Source organism: Maniola hyperantus, chromosome 9, assembly GCF_902806685.2.
Source record: "Maniola hyperantus chromosome 9, iAphHyp1.2, whole genome shotgun sequence".
In the NCBI taxonomy this organism is placed as follows: domain Eukaryota; kingdom Metazoa; phylum Arthropoda; class Insecta; order Lepidoptera; family Nymphalidae; genus Maniola; species Maniola hyperantus.
The window spans coordinates 10,217,868-10,239,842 of NC_048544.1; the positions used below are offsets into that span (position 1 = coordinate 10,217,868).

At 36.4% G+C, this 21,975-nt stretch overlaps 2 protein-coding genes across 2 annotated transcripts; both read right to left on the bottom strand.

Annotated features, from left to right (window-relative positions):
* Positions 1 to 161: 161 nt before the first annotated feature.
* Positions 162 to 16,360, bottom strand: LOC117985253 (E3 ubiquitin-protein ligase sina-like). Its single transcript, XM_069500814.1, has 10 exons — positions 16,343 to 16,360; positions 15,998 to 16,112; positions 15,325 to 15,456; positions 14,585 to 14,836; positions 8,072 to 8,176; positions 7,482 to 7,592; positions 6,953 to 7,072; positions 5,645 to 5,870; positions 4,657 to 4,798; positions 162 to 3,999 (listed from the first exon to the last, which is right to left on the bottom strand). The coding sequence occupies exons 2-10, from the start codon at positions 16,036 to 16,038 to the stop codon at positions 3,548 to 3,550; spliced, it is 1,581 nt and encodes a 526-aa protein (XP_069356915.1). The 5' UTR covers positions 16,039 to 16,112; positions 16,343 to 16,360; the 3' UTR covers positions 162 to 3,547.
* Positions 16,361 to 17,089: 729 nt separating this feature from the next.
* LOC117984892 (macrophage migration inhibitory factor-like) lies at positions 17,090 to 19,622 on the bottom strand. Its single transcript, XM_034971553.2, has 3 exons — positions 19,374 to 19,622; positions 19,119 to 19,291; positions 17,090 to 17,323 (listed from the first exon to the last, which is right to left on the bottom strand). The coding sequence occupies exons 1-3, from the start codon at positions 19,479 to 19,481 to the stop codon at positions 17,245 to 17,247; spliced, it is 360 nt and encodes a 119-aa protein (XP_034827444.1). The 5' UTR covers positions 19,482 to 19,622; the 3' UTR covers positions 17,090 to 17,244.
* Positions 19,623 to 21,975: the final 2,353 nt, after the last annotated feature.

Genomic DNA, 21,975 nt, shown 5'->3' on the forward strand with positions numbered 1-21,975 from the left:
AGCCCTATAGTAACTTTTTTCCGTGGATAGAGTATAATCAAACGATTGCTCCAGTAGCTTTGCCTTTAAGTACCTACTACCTACCAATAACAGAACGATCCAAGCGATCTACAGCCAAAGGAATGCAAAAAGGTCGTCAGATATAACAAAAAAACAGACGCTTCAGATAGGAACTTTTTATTTATCAAATCCATTGATTTATTAACTACCTAAGATGCACCATCAACACGCAAAAAATGGCACGGCCCAATTGTGCTGGTTTAGAAAACGTGAACAGTTTTGCCCTCAGTCGCGCATGAGTCGACAATGTGGCCAATTCCTTTGTACACAATCTCTAAACTAAACTAAAATATCACGTCTAAATCTATTGCTATCCCTTTCATAGTGTTGCTTGCGGAAAAGGAAAGCAATAGATTTAGACCTGTTAATTTAGTTTAGTTTAGAGATTGTGTACTAGAGAATCGGCCCATGCCGACGCGGACGTGCTCCGTGAAAAAGTGCAAAAATAATCCAATAAATGTGAAAAAAAAAGATGGAATATCATATTTTCGGTAAGAATATACTTTATTTACATTAATACTACGATATAGTAGTGAAATAATGTGAAATTCTTACGTAATTTAATTATTTTGTCATTAAAATAACAATATTTCTGCGGCGCAGCTATCTCCTTCACACGCTTACCTAGGCTTACGCGCCAAAAGAGAACGCGAAAGGGGCGTGTTTGAATCACGTTTGAACAGAATGGATACAAAAATATATAGAGTAGTTTAATTTTTTTAAGTGATCTCTAGTGACTACCGAATATCTTTAAGAAATCAATATGGATCTTTATCAAACCGAAACCTTCGTAGTTTGGAAATAAATTAAGGACCTTACGCTTTTATTTAGACCGCAAAACTAAGTTTGTTTGTTTTCTGTCCACTGGCTGGCTAGTTGTGACAGACAGCCAGGCCGACAGACGTAGTCGCACCATAACATTGATAACTTAATATATTTTTTTGCAGATTTCCTGTGAATGAAATCATTGGCGAAAAGTGGCGGAAAATTATAGGTCGCCAAAGAGAAGATGAGTTTTTTAAACCCAATCGTTCTCATGTCGTTTGTTCTGCCCATTTTTTAGAATCTGATATGTACTACACAAAAAAAGGGTACCGGAAGGTGACAAAAGATGCTTCTAGGTCAACGGGAAGTAGGTACCCTATAGGTTTTCTTCACACACATAAGGATTCCTTTTTTTATTTTCAGGTACGGAACCCTAAAAATTAGATAATTCAAATCCTAGGTGCCAGGTCATTACACAATTCCAATTACTGGCGGCTACAGCATGCAAATTTATACGGTTACGTCATGCAAAAGAACATTAAATTAACTTAATTAATGTTAATTAACTTAGATAATATCACTAATAGGTACTTCCGTCCTAAATGACATAAAATCACCTACGTGTAGAATATTTCCTACGCGGACAAAAAAAATTATTAAAATAATAATAAAAACGCGACTCCACATTTGGAACATAGAAAATACTGCGGTGTGGTTCTCAAAACATCGTACTTGTCGAACATTCATTACAAAATTGAATCTTAACGCTAAGTTGATATGGTTGGTTTTTGTGATCCGGGTGGAGCCTCGGTGTATATTATCTATAGCTGCGTTCGTATAGATGACTGTGGACGCTTTTTGCATCTGAATTTGTAGGTGATGTTGTATCTAAGGTAGTTAATAAATCAATGATCAAATCACATAAAATACTTGATGATACGAGAATAATCATTAACATTTAAACAATCATTAATTAAAATTTAAAACTAAATAAGGCTCACTTGCACAAGGACGTTAAACTGTTTTTTTTTTTCAGTTGTGTTCTTGTGCTAGTGGGTCTAAATTTTACAAAAAAACATTAAAATAATCTGTTGCTATCCTTTCCTAACAGTGAAAGGATATAAAGTACATTAAGACATAATATCATTTTAGTTTAAGAGATTGTTAGCACTGAATAATCACTCATTAATAGCTAATGGTAGATCAAAGAATATCATTATCAATAAGTAAAGAATATTACAATAAAATCAATATATTGCGGCCGATTCTCTTGTACACAATCTATAAACTAAACTAAATTAACAGGTCTAAATCTAGTGCTATCCTTTTCCGCAAGCAACATTATGAAAGGGATAGCAATAGATTTAGACGTGCCATTTTAGTTTAGTTTAGACATTGTGTACAACGGAATTAGCCACATAGTGTACTTAATTATTCACTTAGGCGGCAGAGTAAAAGCGAAGCGAACGAGACGCTTCTGTTGTAAAATTTTACAAAACAAACTGAACTTTGAATTTTTTACCACAAAATGAAAAAGGCGAGAATCCAGTCGTTGCAATCACGTCGGAGCATCTCTTCCTCTCTTCTACTTAGCCGCAATATGCCTTGAGCCTTAATTAAAGCATGCCCATATTACATATGCGAAATTGTTTTTTTTTTTTTTAGTTTATTGGTTTGTCCTTCAGTCACGTCGCTAAAGAGCGACGGGTTGGCGTAATTTTTAGCATGGATACCTATAGTTAAAGACCTGGAATGTGGCATCTAAGGCTACTTATAATCCCTTAAAATTCATAGTTCCCACGACATGAAATCAGTCGCGGGTATCAGCTAGTGGTATATATTATAGACTAGCTGATGCACGCGACTTCGTACGCGTAGATTTAGGTTTTTTAAAAATTCCGTGGGAACTCATTGGGAAGAAAAAGTAGCATATGCCATTCTCTGGGTCTTAAACTATACCCATGCAAAGAATCACGTCGATCCGTTGCGACGTGATTGAAGGACAAACCAACAAACAAACACATTTTCGCGTTTATAATATGGGTAGGTAGTGATATATTTAAAGAAGAGAGAGAAACACATCTGCAACACCCCATGCCATGCGGGTTGAGTCAATAATAAACATTATAATATAGAATTTATTGTGACCAGAAACACTATCGACACCTGATTTGACGTGACGGACGCCACCACACGCCATCTGGCCCCAGATCGTGTAAGGAAAACGTATTCATCGTAATCGGTATCAAATTCTGCTCCTTGGTTGGCTGTAGAAAAATGTGAATAGCGAATCCAACCAATCAAAAGGCAGAATTTGCTCTCGATTTTGACTACAATTAACGTTTTCTTCAGATAACAGTGCTTGTCCTGGAGTCAGAACAGCACTCGAAGCCACGCGTGACAAATTCTTCGGGAGATAACACAAAAGTTTTGTTGTAATCGACTGAATTTGTTTGAAATTTAAATGAAATTAGTTTGAAATTAGTTTTGGCTAACATGCACTATCGCCGATAGTGCATGATTGAGATTGAGCTTTTTCATCGTTCTTGCAATGCGACATCGCAGCGCAAGTATGTATATAATGAAAGGGCCCATATTAGGCAATCAAGGTGTTTGCATCGTCACACTGTCAAAGTGAAGCCGAGTGGTTTATTCGTAAAAAAACACGTTGCGTGGGGTGGCGTGCCGCAAATATGTTTCTACCTTTACCCATTGTTACAATTCATTTCGGTTGGTTCCTTTTAGGATGCAAATTCTTCTTTATATAAAATTTGTACGACAGCTGCTTATTATAATCAAGAAACGTTTTGGCATACTCCGAACTAAGAACGGCGCACTTCTTTTGCATGAAAATTTCTTGGACAGACTCACTATTGGAGCTGCACGTATCAATGTATTGGTATTTTCTACGGGGCTGCCTTTTATTATAAACGTGCAGCTCGTACGTCCATTTCGAAGCACTAAACTTCGTACCCAAAGTTTGAACAGTCATACAAATTGTTTTTTCGTCCTTATCGATTTCAATGTATACCAGAAAGTGAAATGTATTGAGGTTCACCAAATATACAATTCTATGGTTAACGTTAATGTTAAGCAGATACATTTCTTTGTCAACGTCAGCCTCGTGTTCTGGATGTACGTCTTTGAAATGCAATCCCATTTGGTTTATTTTTCCTAAAACAATATAATTAACTATGTTATCTATACCTAAACTAAGTACCCAATCTATAGTATTTATCTGTCTGTCGGTTAGTTTTAACGGCCCATCTGTTTTACCATTTTTGATGAAAGGTACAGAGATAGCTTGCAACCCATGGACAGACATAGGCTGCTTTTTGTCCAGAAAATTAAAGAGTAAATTAAGAGTTTTTAAAAAGAAACAGCAACAACAGAGGGCATTTATAAAAACCCTGAATTTACTGGTAGAAGTCGCGAGCCTCTCTATTTGGTACAGAGACGGCTTGCATCTCGAAGACAAATATAGGCTACTTTTTATCCAGGGAAATCAGTTCTCTTGGGTTTTTTAAACCCAGAATCCACGCGGACGATTGGTTCTAGTCATAGCTTATTCGCATGTACATCATGAGCTCCCAGGTCAGGGGCCCTACTACCATCGCTTAAAGTAATAACTAATAATGTTTGAATATCGTTTTGATATTTTCATACAAAACTTGTACATGCAAATGTCAAAACAATATTGAAACATTATTATTTTATGCGGTGATAGTAGGGCCCCAAGTTAAAAATTGCTAGGTTTCTGTCAAGAAATTCTAATATCAGCCTGAGGTTAAGAAGTTTACTTGTTATATTAAAATACTTGTTAAAACTTACCTTTCCAAGTACAATTTCCAAAAATTGCCGCCAGAGGGCATGACATTTCTCTGTAGGGGCATTCTTTCAAATGATCTTCAACTTCATTTTTTTTCAAGAATAGAAAACATCCATCCGTAGAATTGGGGCACTTCATTAGTTCCTAAAATTATCATTCAAGTTTAGTTACATAAAAAACCGGTCAAGTGCGAGTCAGGCTCGCGCATCGAGGGTTCCGTAATACAGTCGTATTTTTTCGACATTTTGCACGATAATTCAAAATCTATGATGCATAAAAAATAAATAAAAAACTGTTTTAGAATGTACAGGTGAAGATCTTTCATATGATACCCAACTTGATATAGATATCTTACTTCGAAAATTGAAAATCCTAATTATTACACAATTTAATTTTTTTTGTGTGATATAACCACAAATTCACGGTTCTCAGATTTTTCCCCTAATGTCAGCTACAAGACCTACCTACATGCCAAATTTCATGATTCTAGGTCAACGGGAAGTACCCTGTAGGTTTCTTGATAGACCGACAGACAGACAACAAAGTGATCCTATAAGGGTTCCGTTTTTCCTTTTGAGGTACGGAACCCTAAAAATATAGTAAATACGCAAGACACATAAGATAAAATAACTGTTAGACTTTGAATAAAAATTAAGTATACGTCCCGCAAATTGCTATTGCGCTGGAACCATAACATTAACATCGAAATGACGTCGTTTTGACGTCATTTGAAGCAATTGTCGCTCGGCAGAACGCCTGGATCAATCTGTACCAATAAGTTAAGTGGAGCAATTATTTCGCATATTGCTGAAATTTTCATGTATTGCTAGGTATTGCACACAGACATTTTACGTGTCAAGACAGGCCAAATGAAATGTCTTTGGTATTGCAGTAAATTGCTTCACGTGGTCGTGACGTCATAATTGACAAAATTGCGGAATTTTAATTGCCCGTGTACGCGTACCTTAGTAGCAGCCCTGTATAACTTACCCCATCATCAAGTTCCTTTAGTTTTAAATCAGCGATAGTTGTTTCTAGCGTTATATTTCTCATGTCTGTTATCCAGATGTGGCAGACCCCACATGTGTTTCCCTTCAATTTGCACTCCTTGCACGAGCTATGCCCGTTCATACATTGATAGATTTGCAATCCCAGTTCATTGTTACATGTAACACATTTCACAATGTTTGGAATTGCTTTATTACGAGGGACATTCCTAAAAAAAAAATTAACTGAGAAGCTGGCGAATAATACTGTAATTATTACTTACAATTTTCCCCCACTTCAAGCTGTGATAGCCTAGTGGTTAGGACGTCCGCCTCCTAATCGGAGGTCGGGAGTTCGGTACCGGGCACGCAATTCTAACTTTTCAGTTAATCTAAATATATAAAAGGAAAAGTTGACTGACTGACTGACTGACTGACTGACTGACTGATCTATCAACGCACAGCTTAAACTACTGGACGGATCGGGCTGAAATTTGGCATGCAGATAGCTATTATGACGTAGGCATCCGCTAAGGATTTTTGAAAATTCAACCCCTAAGGGGGTGAAATAGGGGTTTGAAATTTATGTAGTCCACGCGGACGAAGTCGCGAGCATAAGCTAGTGTGTATATAACTTGCTTTGACGGTGAAAGAAAACATCGTGAGGAAACTTGCATCTCTGAGAGTTCTCCATTATGTTTTCAAAGGTGTGTAAAGTCTGCCAATCTTTCTCACTCTGAGAGGAGACCCGTGCTCTGTAGTGAGCCGGCGATGGTTGCTCATGAGTCATAATGATGATGACGATGAATTACACTTCTGATGAAAATACTTTCATGATGAAAAATGTCTATAGATTTCCCATAAGTCTAGCTATGTGTACCGAATTAGTGGTAGATGCATTTGACGATTCAAAACTACTTGTAAAATTTTAATTGAAAAAAAAAATAAAAAAAAAATAAAAAAAAAATAAAAAATAAAAAAATTTTTTTTCAATATTTTATTTATGAGAGGTCACTAACAGTCAGGTTTTTGTGACTTAAGCTTCTTGTACCTGTACAACACCAGAAATATGAGAAAAACAAGTTTTTTTTTTAATTTCTGTCTAAATCAGTTAAACGGGCGGGCCTTTAAAATCTTGTGGGAAATCTTTGATTTTCCGGGATGAAAAGTAGCCTATATCCGTCCCCGGGATGCAAGCTATCTTAGTATCAAGTTTCGTCAAAATAGTTGGAATCGAACAGATGGGAACAGATGGAAAAGCTAGCAGACAGACAGACACACTTTCCCATTCATAATATTAAGTATAGATTACCTAGTTTTTGGTTTAGATTTTGGCGGTTCTGATAAATTCACAGATTGAACAGTCTCTGAGTTGGTCGAAGGAGCCGCTCGAGTCTTAGCTATTGAACGCTGTGTTTGTGACCCAGATGATCTGAAATATTCATTATCTATTTATAAACAAATATAATACGTGTATCACCTACATAATGTAAAATAATCATAATTTTCAAAATATATATGAATCTGAGGGATAAGATCCGAAATTAGGAGATCCGCAGGAGAACCAAGGTCACTGACATAGCCCAAACTATTAGCAAGCTGAAGCGGCAGTGGGCGGGTCTTGCCTGTCGTAGAGGCGATGGCCGTTGGAGTCGGAAAGTCCTTGAATGGAGACCGCGTTTTCCGGGATAAAAAGTAGCCTGTGTCCTTCCCCGGGATATAAGCTAACTCTGTACCAAATTTCATCAAAATCGATTGAACTGTTGGCTCGTGAAAAGCTAGCAGACACACTTTTGCTTATTTTATAATATAAGTATGGAGTGTACACAATAGTACTTTACCCAGGTTGTGGTGGTTGTGCTTTGTTTTTAGACTGAGCAGTCACAGAGCTAGGCGAAGGGACAGCTCGAATGATCGGAGCTATTGGAGGTTGTGTTTGTGACCCAGATGATCTGAAAATAAACATATGTATTTTATTTTTGGTTGTGTCTGTGTGTTTCTGTTATTTTTTTTTTTTTTATTTTTGTTATGTTATGCAGGTTAAAGAATTATTTATTTCTCTCAAAGAATTACAAAAGAGAAAACATATTTACAATAGGTACTTATTAGTTTGTTCGGCAATCATTAGGCAGGCATAGTTATTCTTGTAAACATTTGTTAAAAATATGATAGCAATGAAATCACTACCCATATTATAAATGCGAAAGTGTGTTTGTTTGTTGGTCTGTCCTCAGAGGTGCGAGGAGTGCAACAGATCGACGTGATTATGTTAAAGACCTGGAGAGTGACATAGGCTACTTTTCATCCCAGAAAATCAAAGAGTTCCCACGGGATTTTTAAAAACCTAAATCCACGCGTACGAAGTCGCGGGCATCAGCTAGTATGTAAATAAATGACAGAGAAAAATAAGATAGTGACAGGTATACTTTACCCAGGACGTGTTTGTGTTTGCGGTTTGGACTGAGAAGTGGAAGACAAGGCTTCGAACTCTGGATCTATTGGAGCTGAAGGTGCCGTCGGTAGTACTTGCGATAACCTATACAAATAAATAACATTCAATTCTTTCTTATTCTGTTATTTTTAAAATTCAGTGTCTGCAGAGAAAAAACACTTTGTTGAAGCTGTTGAATAGAATAGAATATATTTTTATTCAATTAAACTTTTATAAGTGTTTTTGAATCGTCAGATACTTTAATTTACCACTGGTTCGAAATGCCGTTCCTACCAAGAAGAACCAGCAAGAAACTCGGCGGTTGCTCTCTTTAAGTTTTCAATTTACAATGTCATTATACTATGCTGTACAAGCAATTGCAGCCCCATGCATTACTGGAGAGCGTCAAATCCAAGCTTTTCTATTGTTTACATAGTCTTCAACTGTATAAACGATAGAAAAGCTTGGAGCTTGAAACCTTTTTTTAGGAGCATCCTAGAAATCTGTCTGTGTTGTCGGTTTGTCTGTCGTGTCTGTCAAGTCCCGTCAAGGGAATGAAAATTTTAAGGGTACCTAGTAACTTTAAGGGACTGGCTAGCATGGAAGGGGTAGGTTTAGCACTTGGTAGATTTTATTTAAACACATGCCCCCGTATTTTTTCCTATCATCGTATTGAAACACTAAACCACTTGGCAGCCTGACTTTGCCGGTAGAATGGTAACCAGCCATGGCCAAAGCCTCCTGCTAGCAGGGTAAAGTGAAAAATTTTTAAATTGCCTAATTACCCCTGCCGGCAATCAAACCCAGGACCTCCCACTTATAAGACCACAGCGCTTTCTGCGTCAGAAAAACGTTAAATTAAGCTCAAAATATGGACATCGATTTTCAAAATATTTGTGTCTGTCTGTTTGTCTGGGCTGATCTTCAAAACACCTGAACGGTTTTTGACTGGACTCTAAGCTACTTTATATCTTTTTTTTTTTTTTTTTTTTTTTTTTTTTTTAATCTTTATTTTTTTTGAGGGTTTAGTCATAGCTGACTATGTCACCCCCGTAAGATAAACATCACATCATCAAAAAACAAACAAAAAATAAAACATTTTAGGTAAAACAACAACAAAAAAAAAAAAAAAAACACAAACACATTGTTAACACATATCAATGAGCGACCGTGCGTTCCCTGACAATGGGGTAGCTAACAGACTGTTGCACATACCCACACTGTAATTATTCTTAAGAATACGCGGCCGCTCCAATTCATTACGGGTACATTCCATCAAAAGGTGGAAAACGTCGTCAATTTGTGTATCTCCACAGTCTACACAATTCTGTGTTGGCGATCTTCTCATCAAGAAATTAAATTTATTTGATGGAATGTGCCCGGACCGAAGTCTTAACAGTATTACAATGTCTGCCCTTTTAAACTTGGACTCTGCAAACCATGGACATTGAGGGAGCTGACACACTATCGTTTTATACCATATGCCTTTAACCCGTGACCTTTCGTCAAAATATTCTTGCCATTCTAATACACATTCCTGTTTAAATTTTATCAAAACTTCATTCGGTAGTGGAATACAGTTGTAGGGAATTCCATCGCTGATGGCGCGTTTGGCTGCCGTGTCTGCTTCCTCGTTGCCCATGATCCCTACATGGGAGGGTAACCATTGAATTATTACAATTTTATTTTTGTTTTGAATTTTGCATATGGAGTCTAGAATGTCATAGGCTATCGGGTATCCTCGAATATTCGAGGTTAGCCGAGCCAAATGTAGAAGGGCGCTCTTTGAGTCAGATAAAATCACAAACTTATTACCCTCAAGTGATAATATATAAGACAGGCATTCAGATATTGCTATCAGCTCCGTGTGCATAATATTTATATCCGATTCAATTTTAAATTTCATGCTGATTTCTGCCTGAGGGTCAAAGACCGCCGCTCCTGAACTTGACAACTCTTTAGATCCGTCGGTATACAGTTTATAAAATGAGTTATATTTATCGTATAGAAGACTTTCACAACAGTTGGTTATGTTCAATCTATTAAGTTTTCTCTTGGGCATATTTAGTCCCTCTATAGTCGTATTGATAATCTTTGACAAGTCCAAACTACCAATCCATGTAGGGAGACAATGAATCTCAAGCTTTTTAGTGGATTTAATAGAATGTTGTTTTAGCTTTCCATGGACTATGATTAGCAACGGTAATTTTTTATTTCTCCAATATATATTATTACACATATTATTAAGTGACTTTAATACCTCTATAGTAATGTTATCTTCAAAGGATCTAGACTTCAACCAGAACTTACCAGCCAAATATTTTCGGCGGATATGTAAAGGTTGAAGACATAATTCACTCTGCATGACATGGATTGGTGTGGTCTTGATGAAGCCTCCAATGACTCGCATAGCCTGATTCTGCACTTTTTCTACTTTGTTCAAATGACTATTGATACTATTATCGTATAAGAAACTTCCATAATCAAGCCTGCTTCGTATGACTGATATAAAAAGTCGTCTTAGGTGTTTTGGATGAACCCCCCATTTACTGCCTGCTAAGACTTTTAAAATATTTAAAAATTTAAGCGTTTTATCTCTGGCTTCGTTTATATGTCTCCCCCATTTTAAGCTCCTGTCGAGCCACATACCCAGATACTTCACACTATCAACTTGTTGAATATTGTGATTATTATTGACTAAATTTACATTAGGGTTAGTTCTACGTTTGCCCCTGCTAAAAATACACATTTTTGTTTTTTTTGTGAGAGATGTTAAGACCGAGTTCTTCTATGAGTTTACTAAAGTTATTTAACGCTAATTGAACATTATTTATCGCTAGGTCAACATTTTTATTAGAGCTATAGATGACAAAATCGTCAGCATATTGAGAGATGAATACATTTTGTATGGATAGGCAAATTTTACTGGTAGCTAGGTTAAATAATAATGGGGACAGTGGGTCACCTTGTGCTAGTCCTAAAGCTGTAGTACGGCAAACTTTTATATTATCACTTAAATAAATAATTAATTCCCTTTCTCGCAAATACTCCCACAAGTACTTACATATGATTGAACCTACCCCGTGATCATCTACTATATTCAATAAACTGGATACATTTACATTATTATAAGCGTTGTCAATGTCAACAAAGCAACCTGCTGTAGGGATACCCTTCGTAAAACCTATTTGAATTCGGGTTATCAATCTAACTAAATTGTCATAACTTGACCGAGATCTTCTAAATCCTACAGTCTCCTGAGAGAAGTGATCATTTTTTTCTAAAAACCAATCCAGTCTACGAGTAAGAATAGTATGTAGTATTTTGCAGACACAAGATAACAATGCAATAGGTCTAAAGCCGGCTGCTGATCTATTATCTCGGCCAGGTTTCGGCACAGGAACAATTTTAACTTTTCTCCATTGTCTTGGTACAAAACTTTGAGTCAAGAAGCGATTGTAAAGTCTAACGAGTATCTTTTTGCCTGCCTCTGGTAAATTAAAGATCATAGAGTATGAGATTAAATCTACTCCCGGTGCTGTGTCTGTGCGTTTTAAACTGTTATGTAATTCATGTGCCGAAATTGGAGATCTTAATTTAGGGTTCTTAGATTTAAACATTGGAATGTCTGGAATTACAAAGTCTGGAGCTAAGGAACATAATAAACTATTAGAAGTCTCACTGTCTATGGTGGGTGTCGTTGTTTTATATCCTTTGAACCACTTCATGCGCATCCACATTTCGTTAGTAGTAGATACCTCGTCAATACTATCACAAAACCGTTGCCACGATTTAAATTTAGCACTTCTAATTACTCGTTGAGAAGACTTGATTTTTTCTTGTAAGTTACGTAAATTTTCTGGAGTAGGGTTTCTTCTGAACGTCGCTAAGGCCATTCTTCTCTGTGCTATTGCCCGTGAGATAAGTGGTGTCCAATATGGTTTTGGCTTAAATTTTTCAGCTCGTAATGGATTCTCTGGAATCACACTGTAAGGAATAGCCACTTCCGCAGCCGAATTAATAATATTTGTAAACTCATCGTAAGCATTTTGATTGTCTAAAGAAAGGTGAAAATCAGCAAGTTTTTGTTCTATCGTATTTTTATAGGTCGTCCAATCAGCTTTCTTAAAATTTCTTCGCTTTTTGATGTCAGATGCATTTGTTATTATGTCTAATTTCATTTTCACAATTAAGTGGTCACTCCCAAGGTTTTCATTAAGTACCTTCCAATTAAATTTAATTGCAATATCTTCAGATACAAAAGAAATATCAGGGGATGTTCTTTGGATTGACCCATTCACAAGCTTAATACGCGTATAATTTCCATCATTAAGAGATACAAAGTTATGTTCTAATGTTGAGTCAAATATCTGGCTACCCCTAGTATCTGTTTTACTGGACCAGTTACTATGGTGCCCATTAAAATCTCCTGCAATTATTGTTTTGTGAGTAAATTTTGAAAAAATTTCATCCCAATCTTGTAGAGAGGTATTGATCGACGGTGGGCAATATATGGACACTACATTCTCGACCCCTTCACAGTTGAAAATTTTAATAGCTACTACTTCTATGCGTGTATTAGAAATGGTACAATATTGTTGCTGAACTTTTAATGACCTATGTGTTATAATAGCTACTCCTCCATAACCATCGGTGCGATCAGCCCTGAAAATATTGTAGCCGCTAATGCGGAGACTACTGTCTAAACTAAGCCAAGTTTCACTTATAATAGCAACATGGATTTTTTCCTGATTTAGCAGTAAATCAAATTCCGTCAGTTTGGGGTGAAGGCTTTGCGCGTTCCACTGTATCACATTTAAAGTATGCTTAGTGTTGTTAGGGGCCATTAAGGTTGAATAATTTAAAACACGGCCACTCTGAGAGATATGTAACAACCATAGATACTATCCTACTGTATAAAATCTTCCAGCAAGCTTTTATCTTTTCTTCCCATGAAAGATTTTTTTCGAGAATTTTCTCTTTCAATTTTTTGAGTAATGCTTTCCAGGTAATATCTTCTTTTTTGGCAGTTGATTCCCCTTGTCTGCAGTGTTCCTCTTCCTGTTCACTTGTTTGCATTTTTTCACTGGTCTCAGACCCTTCATTCCAGTTAATATCTTCGAAAGTACTTCTTTGTTCTTTGTTCTTATTAATTTTCTTCTTTGAACCTGTTTTCTTGGTTGCTTCAGCATAAGATTTTTCACCCGCAGAAGGCTCGAATTGACCTGACTCATCTTGACAATCTTTGTTAGGCTTCGGAAAGTCTTCTTCTGTAAATACAGGCTCCGGTTCTGGTGGGGGACTTGGAGGAACATATAAGGTGAGTGCTCTTTTATATGAAACACCAAATTCAGTCATCAGTTCTCGGATCCGCTCCTCTTTACGACGTGTTGGGCAGACTCTGGCCATGGCCATGTGTTTTCCTCCACAATTGTTGCATTTGAATGTGGTACTTGTACAGTTTGGATGATTATCTCCACATTTTGGGCAGATGATTTTGTACGAGGGACAAATTTTGGCAGAATGGCCGAATCTCCAGCAGCGTGAGCATTGTGTCACTGGATACTTGTATGGGGACACTTCCGCTATGGTATCAAAGATTTTAACGTGAGGCGGTAAACTGGACCCTTTGAAGCATATTCTCATTTTGTCGCAAATTTCCCATTTTCCATCAGATCTATTTCTGCGTTTTAACCTTTTTATTCCAAGTATTTGAACGTTACAACTCAGACTTTCTAAAATTTCTTCATCCGTAAAATCCAAATCTATGTCCCTTATCACTCCATATGATTGTGTCATTTCCATGGTTTTATATATATTAAATCCCATTTCTTTGAATATTGTTGAGTTGATAAAGTCGTCTGCACTGTCCTCTTTATCAAATTGTACTAGAACTTTGTATGAGTTTATATATTTGATGCGAGTAACATGCTGAATTTTTGCAGTTTGCAATAATTTTGCCAATTTGAACTGTTTTGGTAGTTGCTCAGAACCTGTCATGCATATTTCGAATTTATCTTCTGGTGTTGGTTCACCTGCTTTGGCTCGAGCAAAACGTTTACCTTTCCTTCCCACGGTCGACCACATTTCTTCCTTGTCCCCCTCGCGATTTCTCTTGTACGGTCTTCTATCGGTATTGGTTCCTATCGTATCCACATTCTCCTCTACGTTCTTTGAACATCCTGCAACACTCGACTCCAACGAACACTCCGACACATCGGACTCATCCGGGTCATTGTTATTCATTGTCACCCTACTCACTATCAGACACACTGTACATCGCGCAAATACGCATGAATGCAGCGACGCTGTGAAACCGGTTTAGCGATCGCACAATACGCGTCCAGTTACATCAAGCGCCAGCGCGCGACTGTACTTTATATCTTCAGATAAGAAAACTTAACATTTTTATGGAACATTTCAAAAATCAAATCCACACAGACAAAACAGCAGAAAACGTAGGTTGTCTGTAATATCAAATGAAAATTGAAATACACATAAAATAAAACTCACATAGAATTGGACTGCCTCTGGTAGTGTGATGTACTAGGACTTGCATATGCAGTTGACATCTGAGCATTTTTGTTAGCGGGACTCGCATATGCTGTTGGTGTCTGGGCATTATTGTAAATGGGACTTGCATAAGCTGTTGACATTTGGACATTGTTGTTAGCTATGTTGTTTAGATTTGGGTACAACAGTGCGGTAGAATTGGTTACTGGTTGTTGGCAAACATTATCATTAGTGGATTGGTTCCTGTTAGTGCTGAAACAAAAATATGAAATATTATACTATCATTGTTTGCATTACTTATAAAATAAAATAATAAACGAAAAAATAAAAAACTATTAAGTGTCATGGGATACCTAATAGAAACAGAGCAGCACTGTTTCTCTTAAAAATATATATCAAAGCTACGTAATGGTTGTTTTCTCGTTTAAAATGTGTGGAAAGCTGTACTTCTAAGGCTTAGTATAGTTATCTTTGTGTCTGTATGTTTTCGTTTTTTTCTACATGTTTTTGTAGTGTTTTGTACTGTGTACTGTTTGCGCTATGGTCCCAAATAAATGAGTATTTATTTATATAAATACATAAATACTCATTTATTTGTAAAAACAGTGAGATTTTTCAATGCTGCATTCGTTCATTGGATTGTTCAACTTTTGTTGTTTAGGTCCGCATCTCAAATGTCCCTTTGCTTCAAAAATATAGTATGAAAAAATATTACTGTTAAATACAACAGAATTACATACCTTTTCTTAAGCTCACTTAGTAAAACCTTAACAGATTGATTTTGAGCTCGCTGTAGTTCCTCATATTTTTTATCATACATTTGCTTTTGTCTTTCCAAGGCTTCTGCTATTGCTCTATCCGTGGTGTCCACCCTAAAAATATGCATCAAATACTACAAAATTTTTATCGTTTTATATCAAGCCGTAATATTGGCTACTAGCTCAGGCCTGCAACTCCGTCTGCATGGATTTAGGTTTGATTTTCCGGGATAAAAAGTAGCCTGTGTCCAACTCTGGGATGCAAGTTATCCCTGTACCGAATTTCGTCAAAGCTGGTTAAATGGATGGGCCGTGAAAAGCTTGAAGACAGACACACTTTCGCATTTATAATGTTAGTATGGATTTATGTTTCCTTCAATTCAGTTAAGACCTTCCTTTTTGTCGACCTCGCAGGCGCAGTGGTCTTAAAAGTCAAAACGCAAAGGTAGGTATAGTCCGCGACAGGATGAAATTGCAATCGGGGTATCAGACAGAGGAGGCCCCCCACACCCGCGCTCGCCCATACCGGGTTAGCGCGGGTGTGCGGGACGTTCCCTCCCCGATTGCCATTTTAACCTGTCGCGTACTATTGTATCTTAAAATGCAAGTATGGTAAGTTGTATTAATATTTACTTGTAGGTACCTATAGCCTTACCTTTTGTTTTGTTTATTGGGTGTTGAGTTTTCAGCACCCATTGTTGAAGATAACTTGTTCAGCCTTTCTGTGCAACGGTAGGTGCGTAAATTGCTGACTACTTGGCACTGTACGACTGTAATTAAAAATAAAATATAAAGTGCACCAACAACGAACACAAATCGAAATAGAATGATGTTTATTATTTTATTGATTACTATTTACTTTTATCAAATTAGGTGATTAGTAATTAGGATTCCTACGTTTTTTATTAAATTAAAAAATAGGTAGGTACAGCTATTAGCCAAGCCAACACAACGAAACCAAACCACCACAAATAAAAGCACCGAACGGAACCGAACTTACCGACCAGAAATAAAAGGACCGAACCATGAACTCAACAATTAGGTAGTTATAGTCTGTGCTCAACATTTTGATTTTGGTAATGTACCAACCATAGACATTTTTTTCAACCTTTTTCAATTTCAGCATTACGGCTCTGGTTTCTAGCTCTTTGAGCCAAGAGCTTTCGGCTCGTAGTGCCCATGTAGAGCCACGCGTTGTCTCTGTCACTCATTCTTATGTGACATTTTGTATTGTAGGTCTCAACGACAGAGACAACGCTCGACGAGACCGCTATTTTTTCTATAGGTCGATGTAACTACAATATTTCCTGCCAGCTTTTATCTCATTAGGCACGGCAGTATGGAGCAAGGAACATATTTACTCTTGGTATGGAGTGTATATCAAAGAATTTGTATGTACTACTTCGTAGTACAACAAGGATTATTACCTCCTGTGTCGCTAGTGTATACCTATATATTATATACACTCCATGTTATTGGTCTGTGCACTCCACACACGGTAGGCAAAATGTATTCTTGGGTTGGGGCCATGGGGCAATGGTCAATGAGCATATGTCCATTGATGACTTACGTACTAACAGTGGCGTAGCTTGCCTTAGACGGGCCCTGTATCAAAATGTGTTAGGGGCCAAAAGGAAGGGTAGTTTTTTTATAAAAGAAAAAAATTGCTCAAATTGAATTAAAAATAATTTTATTATTATATTCTATCATAACAGAGGGTGTTCAAGTCAACAATAAAACTACAAAATTTTTAAATAATACGTTGTATTACTTTATCATAACAAGTACAGTAGGTTTCTTTTATTCTACTAGATAAATTGGTGTATATATCTATCACTGTAATCAAAGAGCTAACTAAGTATATGGTACCTACATAATTACAAAAATAAATGCATAATACATTTAACCAAAGATAGCATGGAAGGTAGTTCCCTTGAAGCCAACATTGCCTGTAGGTTCATCTTGAAATGTTATATACATCCTGCAATTAAATGTAAGATTAATTAATAAATAAATATTAATAAAATATTGTAAGATTATTATACCTGTAATTAAAAATTGCAGGTATAATATAAAAATGTACATAATAATAACCGGAAGAGTGAACCGGCTATAGTCTCCACCTAGTAGCCTGTGATATATCATTCATTATATTGCTATGTATTGAATCATACCCAAGAGATTAAACAAATCCCAGCCAAATGCTGTAAATGACGGTAACCAGTATTGAAACTGAACTGAAGTGGAATCACAATTTTTGGAAAATTCCCCCTTAATGATGGTAAAATAGGGGATGAAAGTTTGTATGGGAAAGTTTTAATTATTGCTATTGTTAACTTTGAATTTATTTCTAGAACTTATGCATCAGCTAAGAAAGGATTTTACAAAGTTCTTCTTCACTCCTAAGAGGGTAAAATGGGGTTGGAAGATTGTATAAAAATCGTATCTATGAAAGCTGTATGAACTTAGGCCACAGTCATAGCATTTGAAATAAAAGAACTCTTATAGTGAGACTAAGGAGTGTGAGAAGCTTTTACAGTGGAGACATTTTTTAACATAATTATGGAAAATTAGAAATTATATGAGGATGTGGTAACGAGTTTGAGGTCAGATGTTCGATCCCGGGTACGCACCTTCAAGATTTTGGAGTTATGTGGGTTATAAGCAATTGAAATATTGAGGCAACCTGCATGCCTAACAGTTCTCCATAACGTTCTCAAAGGAGTGAAGTTTGCCGATCCGCAATGGGCTAACATAGTAGACAATAGAGTATGGCCTAAACCTTTCTTATTTTGAGAGGAGACCCATACTCAATGTTGGCCCGCAATGGGTTGATAACGCGCACAAAGTCGCGGGAAACTACTAGTATTATGATATAGACATCTGCTAAAAAAAAGAATTTTTGAAAATTCAACTCATAAGGAAGTAAAATTGTCATTTGAAACTTGTGTAGTCCACGAGTGTGACTAAGGCAGGGGCAGAACTAGGTTACAAAGTTTATCAGGTACCTAATGGAGTCAAGTATGATGTAATCAGTACAAAATGTTTTAGTAACATTGTGTTTTAGCCATAGCTATTTCTTTGTACATGAAGTGTTTACATTTGAATTTGATAACAAGATCCTATCTCAATGGTTTATTCCATTAGCCTTGATTCTTTCCTCATTTAATAATAATTACACACAATAGTTTCTATTGCTAGGTTGCTAACTTTATAGTTAATAGGTAAGAGTTGGTTTAGTATGAGATACTTTAACATAGAAATTGGCTAGAACTCACAATTTGTGAAATCTAAATGTCTAGTTACAGTAAAAATGGCAATTAATTTAGCATTCTGGCACTTGTGTAGAAAGATAAGGCGTATGGGTTTAAGAAAACTGCCACACCTCTTCCAGGTTAGGCTGACCTGTCTAAGACAGAATTTTTATTTACTATTAGGCTAGATTCATACCATAGACATGTTACATTCATATTAAGTAGAGTATATAATTTGTGTTTGATGGTGGGTAAGAGCATAAGACAGAAGATAAAATGCATGAGAATATCTAAAGTCAAGACTTCGAGCTATCTACTCTGTACATGTCATATTATGTAGACGTAACATTTCAAGATTTTAAGTCAAGGGGAAGTATAGGTTTTAATTCCCTTAATGGGTCTTGACAGACAGACAGGCAGCCAACTAAGTGATATTCTAAGACAGGGTTAATTTTTTCCCTGGAGATATGGAACGATAATGTTAAAAATCTGTTTTTTATAATTTTAGAAATCGGTTTATACCTATCTTGTGCAACACCCAATTCTTTCTCCACAAGTTCAAAAAGTACTTTTGCATGCTTTTTGTTCTGCTCCACTCCAAGTGCTCCAATTGACATGAGATTGGCAATAGCACAAGGATCAGTGGTTCCACTGAAACTCATGGGTATATCTGGGATAACAGATACCACACAGTACTAGAAGAAAACAAAAAAATATATTTAAGTTCATAACAATTAATTATACCAAATACTGTTAACTCATCTGTTATTTTTCTACCTGCTCTGGTTTCCCTAGTGCTTTGGCCAAAACTGGTACAGCTTTAGTTACAAAATCATGAGGAATCTTGGCTTTGGGCACATTAGTTTCAATTCTAAAATGAGGCATTTCTTGTGTAGCTTTACTTAATTTTGGTAACCTTGTTTCAAAGACACCAAATTATTTCGTGCACTTTTAAACTTGCAAAAGTACCAACCTATGGGTCCTATATTTACAAAGTACCATACGTAGTATCCCTATTAATCTGTGAAAGTAATTACCTACTTTACTCTATGCAAAGTACTCCACAGAAGTACTCTGTGCATAGATTAATCAAAGAGAATATAATCACTAGAGATTAATAGGGATACTACGTACTCTGTGAGTCAAAGAGAATATAATCACTACGTTTCTGTGAGTATCCACCACGGAACAGAAAAAACAGTTCTTTCTGTTCCGTGATAAAATGTACTCTGGTGGTGGTATCCACCAATATATAATGTACTCTGTGGTATCCACTCAAAGAATGTAAGTACTGACTTGCGTTTTTGGCGGGAAACGCGAAGTGCGCTTTTTAATTGAAAATTGTTAAAAATATAGTTTTTGAGTGTAAATAGTACATTATTTTGTAAATAGTTTTCGTTAAACTGTGGTACAATGCCGTCAGATAGTGACGGCTGTGATTTGGAACCAGCAGCGGGCAAAAAGAGGAAGAAAATGCAAAAGGAGAAACCCTCTGAAAGTGATGGTGCAAAATACAAACCATTTATAAAACCAGGGTATCGCCGGGCGTACGGCGATACTAGTACCAATTCAGAATTCCCTGTATACGTAGAAAGCACAGAAGATATCAAACTAGGAAACAAAAATCCCCTAGTGGTATCCAAATATTTTAAACAAGTAAAAGGTGTAAGTGAAAGTAGGCGCATAAACGCTACTAAAATTATGCTTGTCTTCAAACAAGCGACAGCGGCTAATGACTTTTTGAAGCACGAGTGCCTTTCAGTTTATAAACTTCGAGCGTTCATCCCGGCGTCCTCTGTGGAAAGGGTAGGGGTGGTTAGGTTTATTCCAAAAGAATCTAGCAATCAGGAACTATTCAATAAACTCTCCTCGGAAAGTGAAGTAATAGGTGTAAAGAGATTTTTGAAAAAAGTGGGAGAGGAGCTAATTCCTCTCTCCACTATCAGTGTAATTTTCAGCGGTACTAGTCTACCGCAGTATATTTATTTGGACAACTGGAGATACAAAGTTTTCACTTATGTTCCTCCTTTGATGCAATGTTTTAAATGTATGAAATTTAACCATTATGGGAAAATTTGTAAAAATCAGCAAATATGCTCACGGTGCGCTGGTGAGCACCATTACAAGGACTGCACGGCGGATACACTGAAGTGCAGCAATTGTGGGGGTGCGCATCTTGCAATATCAAAAACGTGTCCTGTAAAGGCAGCGAGAATGGAGAGGAACAAAAAAGAAACCTACTCAAAAGTAGTTCAAATAAGTAGTGCTAGTTTCCCTCCACTCCCAAAGCCTCAGAGCCCTCAGACATATGAAAAAAACCAAACTACATACTCACAGCCTAAGCAAACTACACAGACAAAGACAGAAATTTCACACAATGATATTGTAAATAACTCTAAGCTTTTAGGAGCCATAGTAAACACTTTGGTTACAATAGGGAACTCTAATAATATTAAGACTACTAATCAAATCAAAGAAACATTTTTAGAACATTTAAGTAAAATATAATGGATTCTCACCTAACTATTGTGCAGCATAATATCCAAAGTATTAACAATAAGAAACCCTTGGTTAAAACATTTTTGGAACAACATAATATTGATATTTTGCTATTAAATGAGACCTGGCAAAAAATACAAGTAATCCTATTAGATTTTCAGGATATAATTTTGTAGGAAAAAATGCAAATAATGAACATGGTGGAGTAGGCATTTTATTAAAAAATACATTAAAATATAAAATATTGCCAACACAATTTTATCAAGATGTCCAGTCCATAGCAATTTCTCTAGAAACTAATATAGGTTCCGTGTCGATTCTATGTGTTTATTGTCCACCTAAAAATAAAAATAACAATTATTGTAGAATTAATAAACTTAAAAATATTATTGCTAGCTTACCAAAACCTTGTATAGTCTCAGGAGATTTTAACGCGCATCATATTGCTTTTGGGTGCAATTGTACAAATTCAAGAGGCAAAACATTGTTTGAAATTTTTGATGAACATGACCTATGCCTGTTAAACACAGGTGTATCTACTACAGTACAAAGACCTAATGCAAATAGCTCTGCTATTGATGTGACAGGGGGGAGTCCCGTACTAGCACCTCTATGTAAATGGTCAGTAGGTGACGATCCTTTGGGTAGTTACCACTATCCAACATTTACAAAATTAAGCCTAGTTCCATCTAAATATTCCGTCAATGACAAAGTAGAGAAATTTCTATTTCATAAAGCAGATTGGACCAAATATTATGCAAAATCAGAGGAGTACTTTAAAGGTATATCTTTTGATGAAAAAGATCCTTCACAGTCGTATGATAAGTTCTGTGAAGTTTTAAATACTCTTAGAAAAGAATTCGTTCCTTATGTAAAAATT

Bases quoted from the DNA above. Each gene is read 5' to 3' on its own strand.
- LOC117985253 (XM_069500814.1), bottom strand. From the start codon at position 16,038: ATGGGTGCTGAAAACTCAACACCCAATAAACAAAACAAAAG. The intron at 7,073-7,481 runs GTAAAGTACTAT...TGAATATTTCAG, and splicing joins GCACAACCACCACAACCTGG to ATCATCTGGGTCACAAACAC. The intron at 4,000-4,656 runs GTAAGTTTTAAC...ATATTGTTTTAG, and splicing joins TGGAAATTGTACTTGGAAAG to GAAAAATAAACCAAATGGGA.
- LOC117984892 (XM_034971553.2), bottom strand. From the start codon at position 19,481: ATGCCTCATTTTAGAATTGAAACTAATGTGCCCAAAGCCAAGATTCCT. The intron at 19,292-19,373 runs GTAGAAAAATAA...GTTTTCTTCTAG, and splicing joins CACTAGGGAAACCAGAGCAG to TACTGTGTGGTATCTGTTAT. The intron at 17,324-19,118 runs GTATAAACCGAT...ATTTAATTGCAG, and splicing joins TTGGGTGTTGCACAAGATAG to GATGTATATAACATTTCAAG.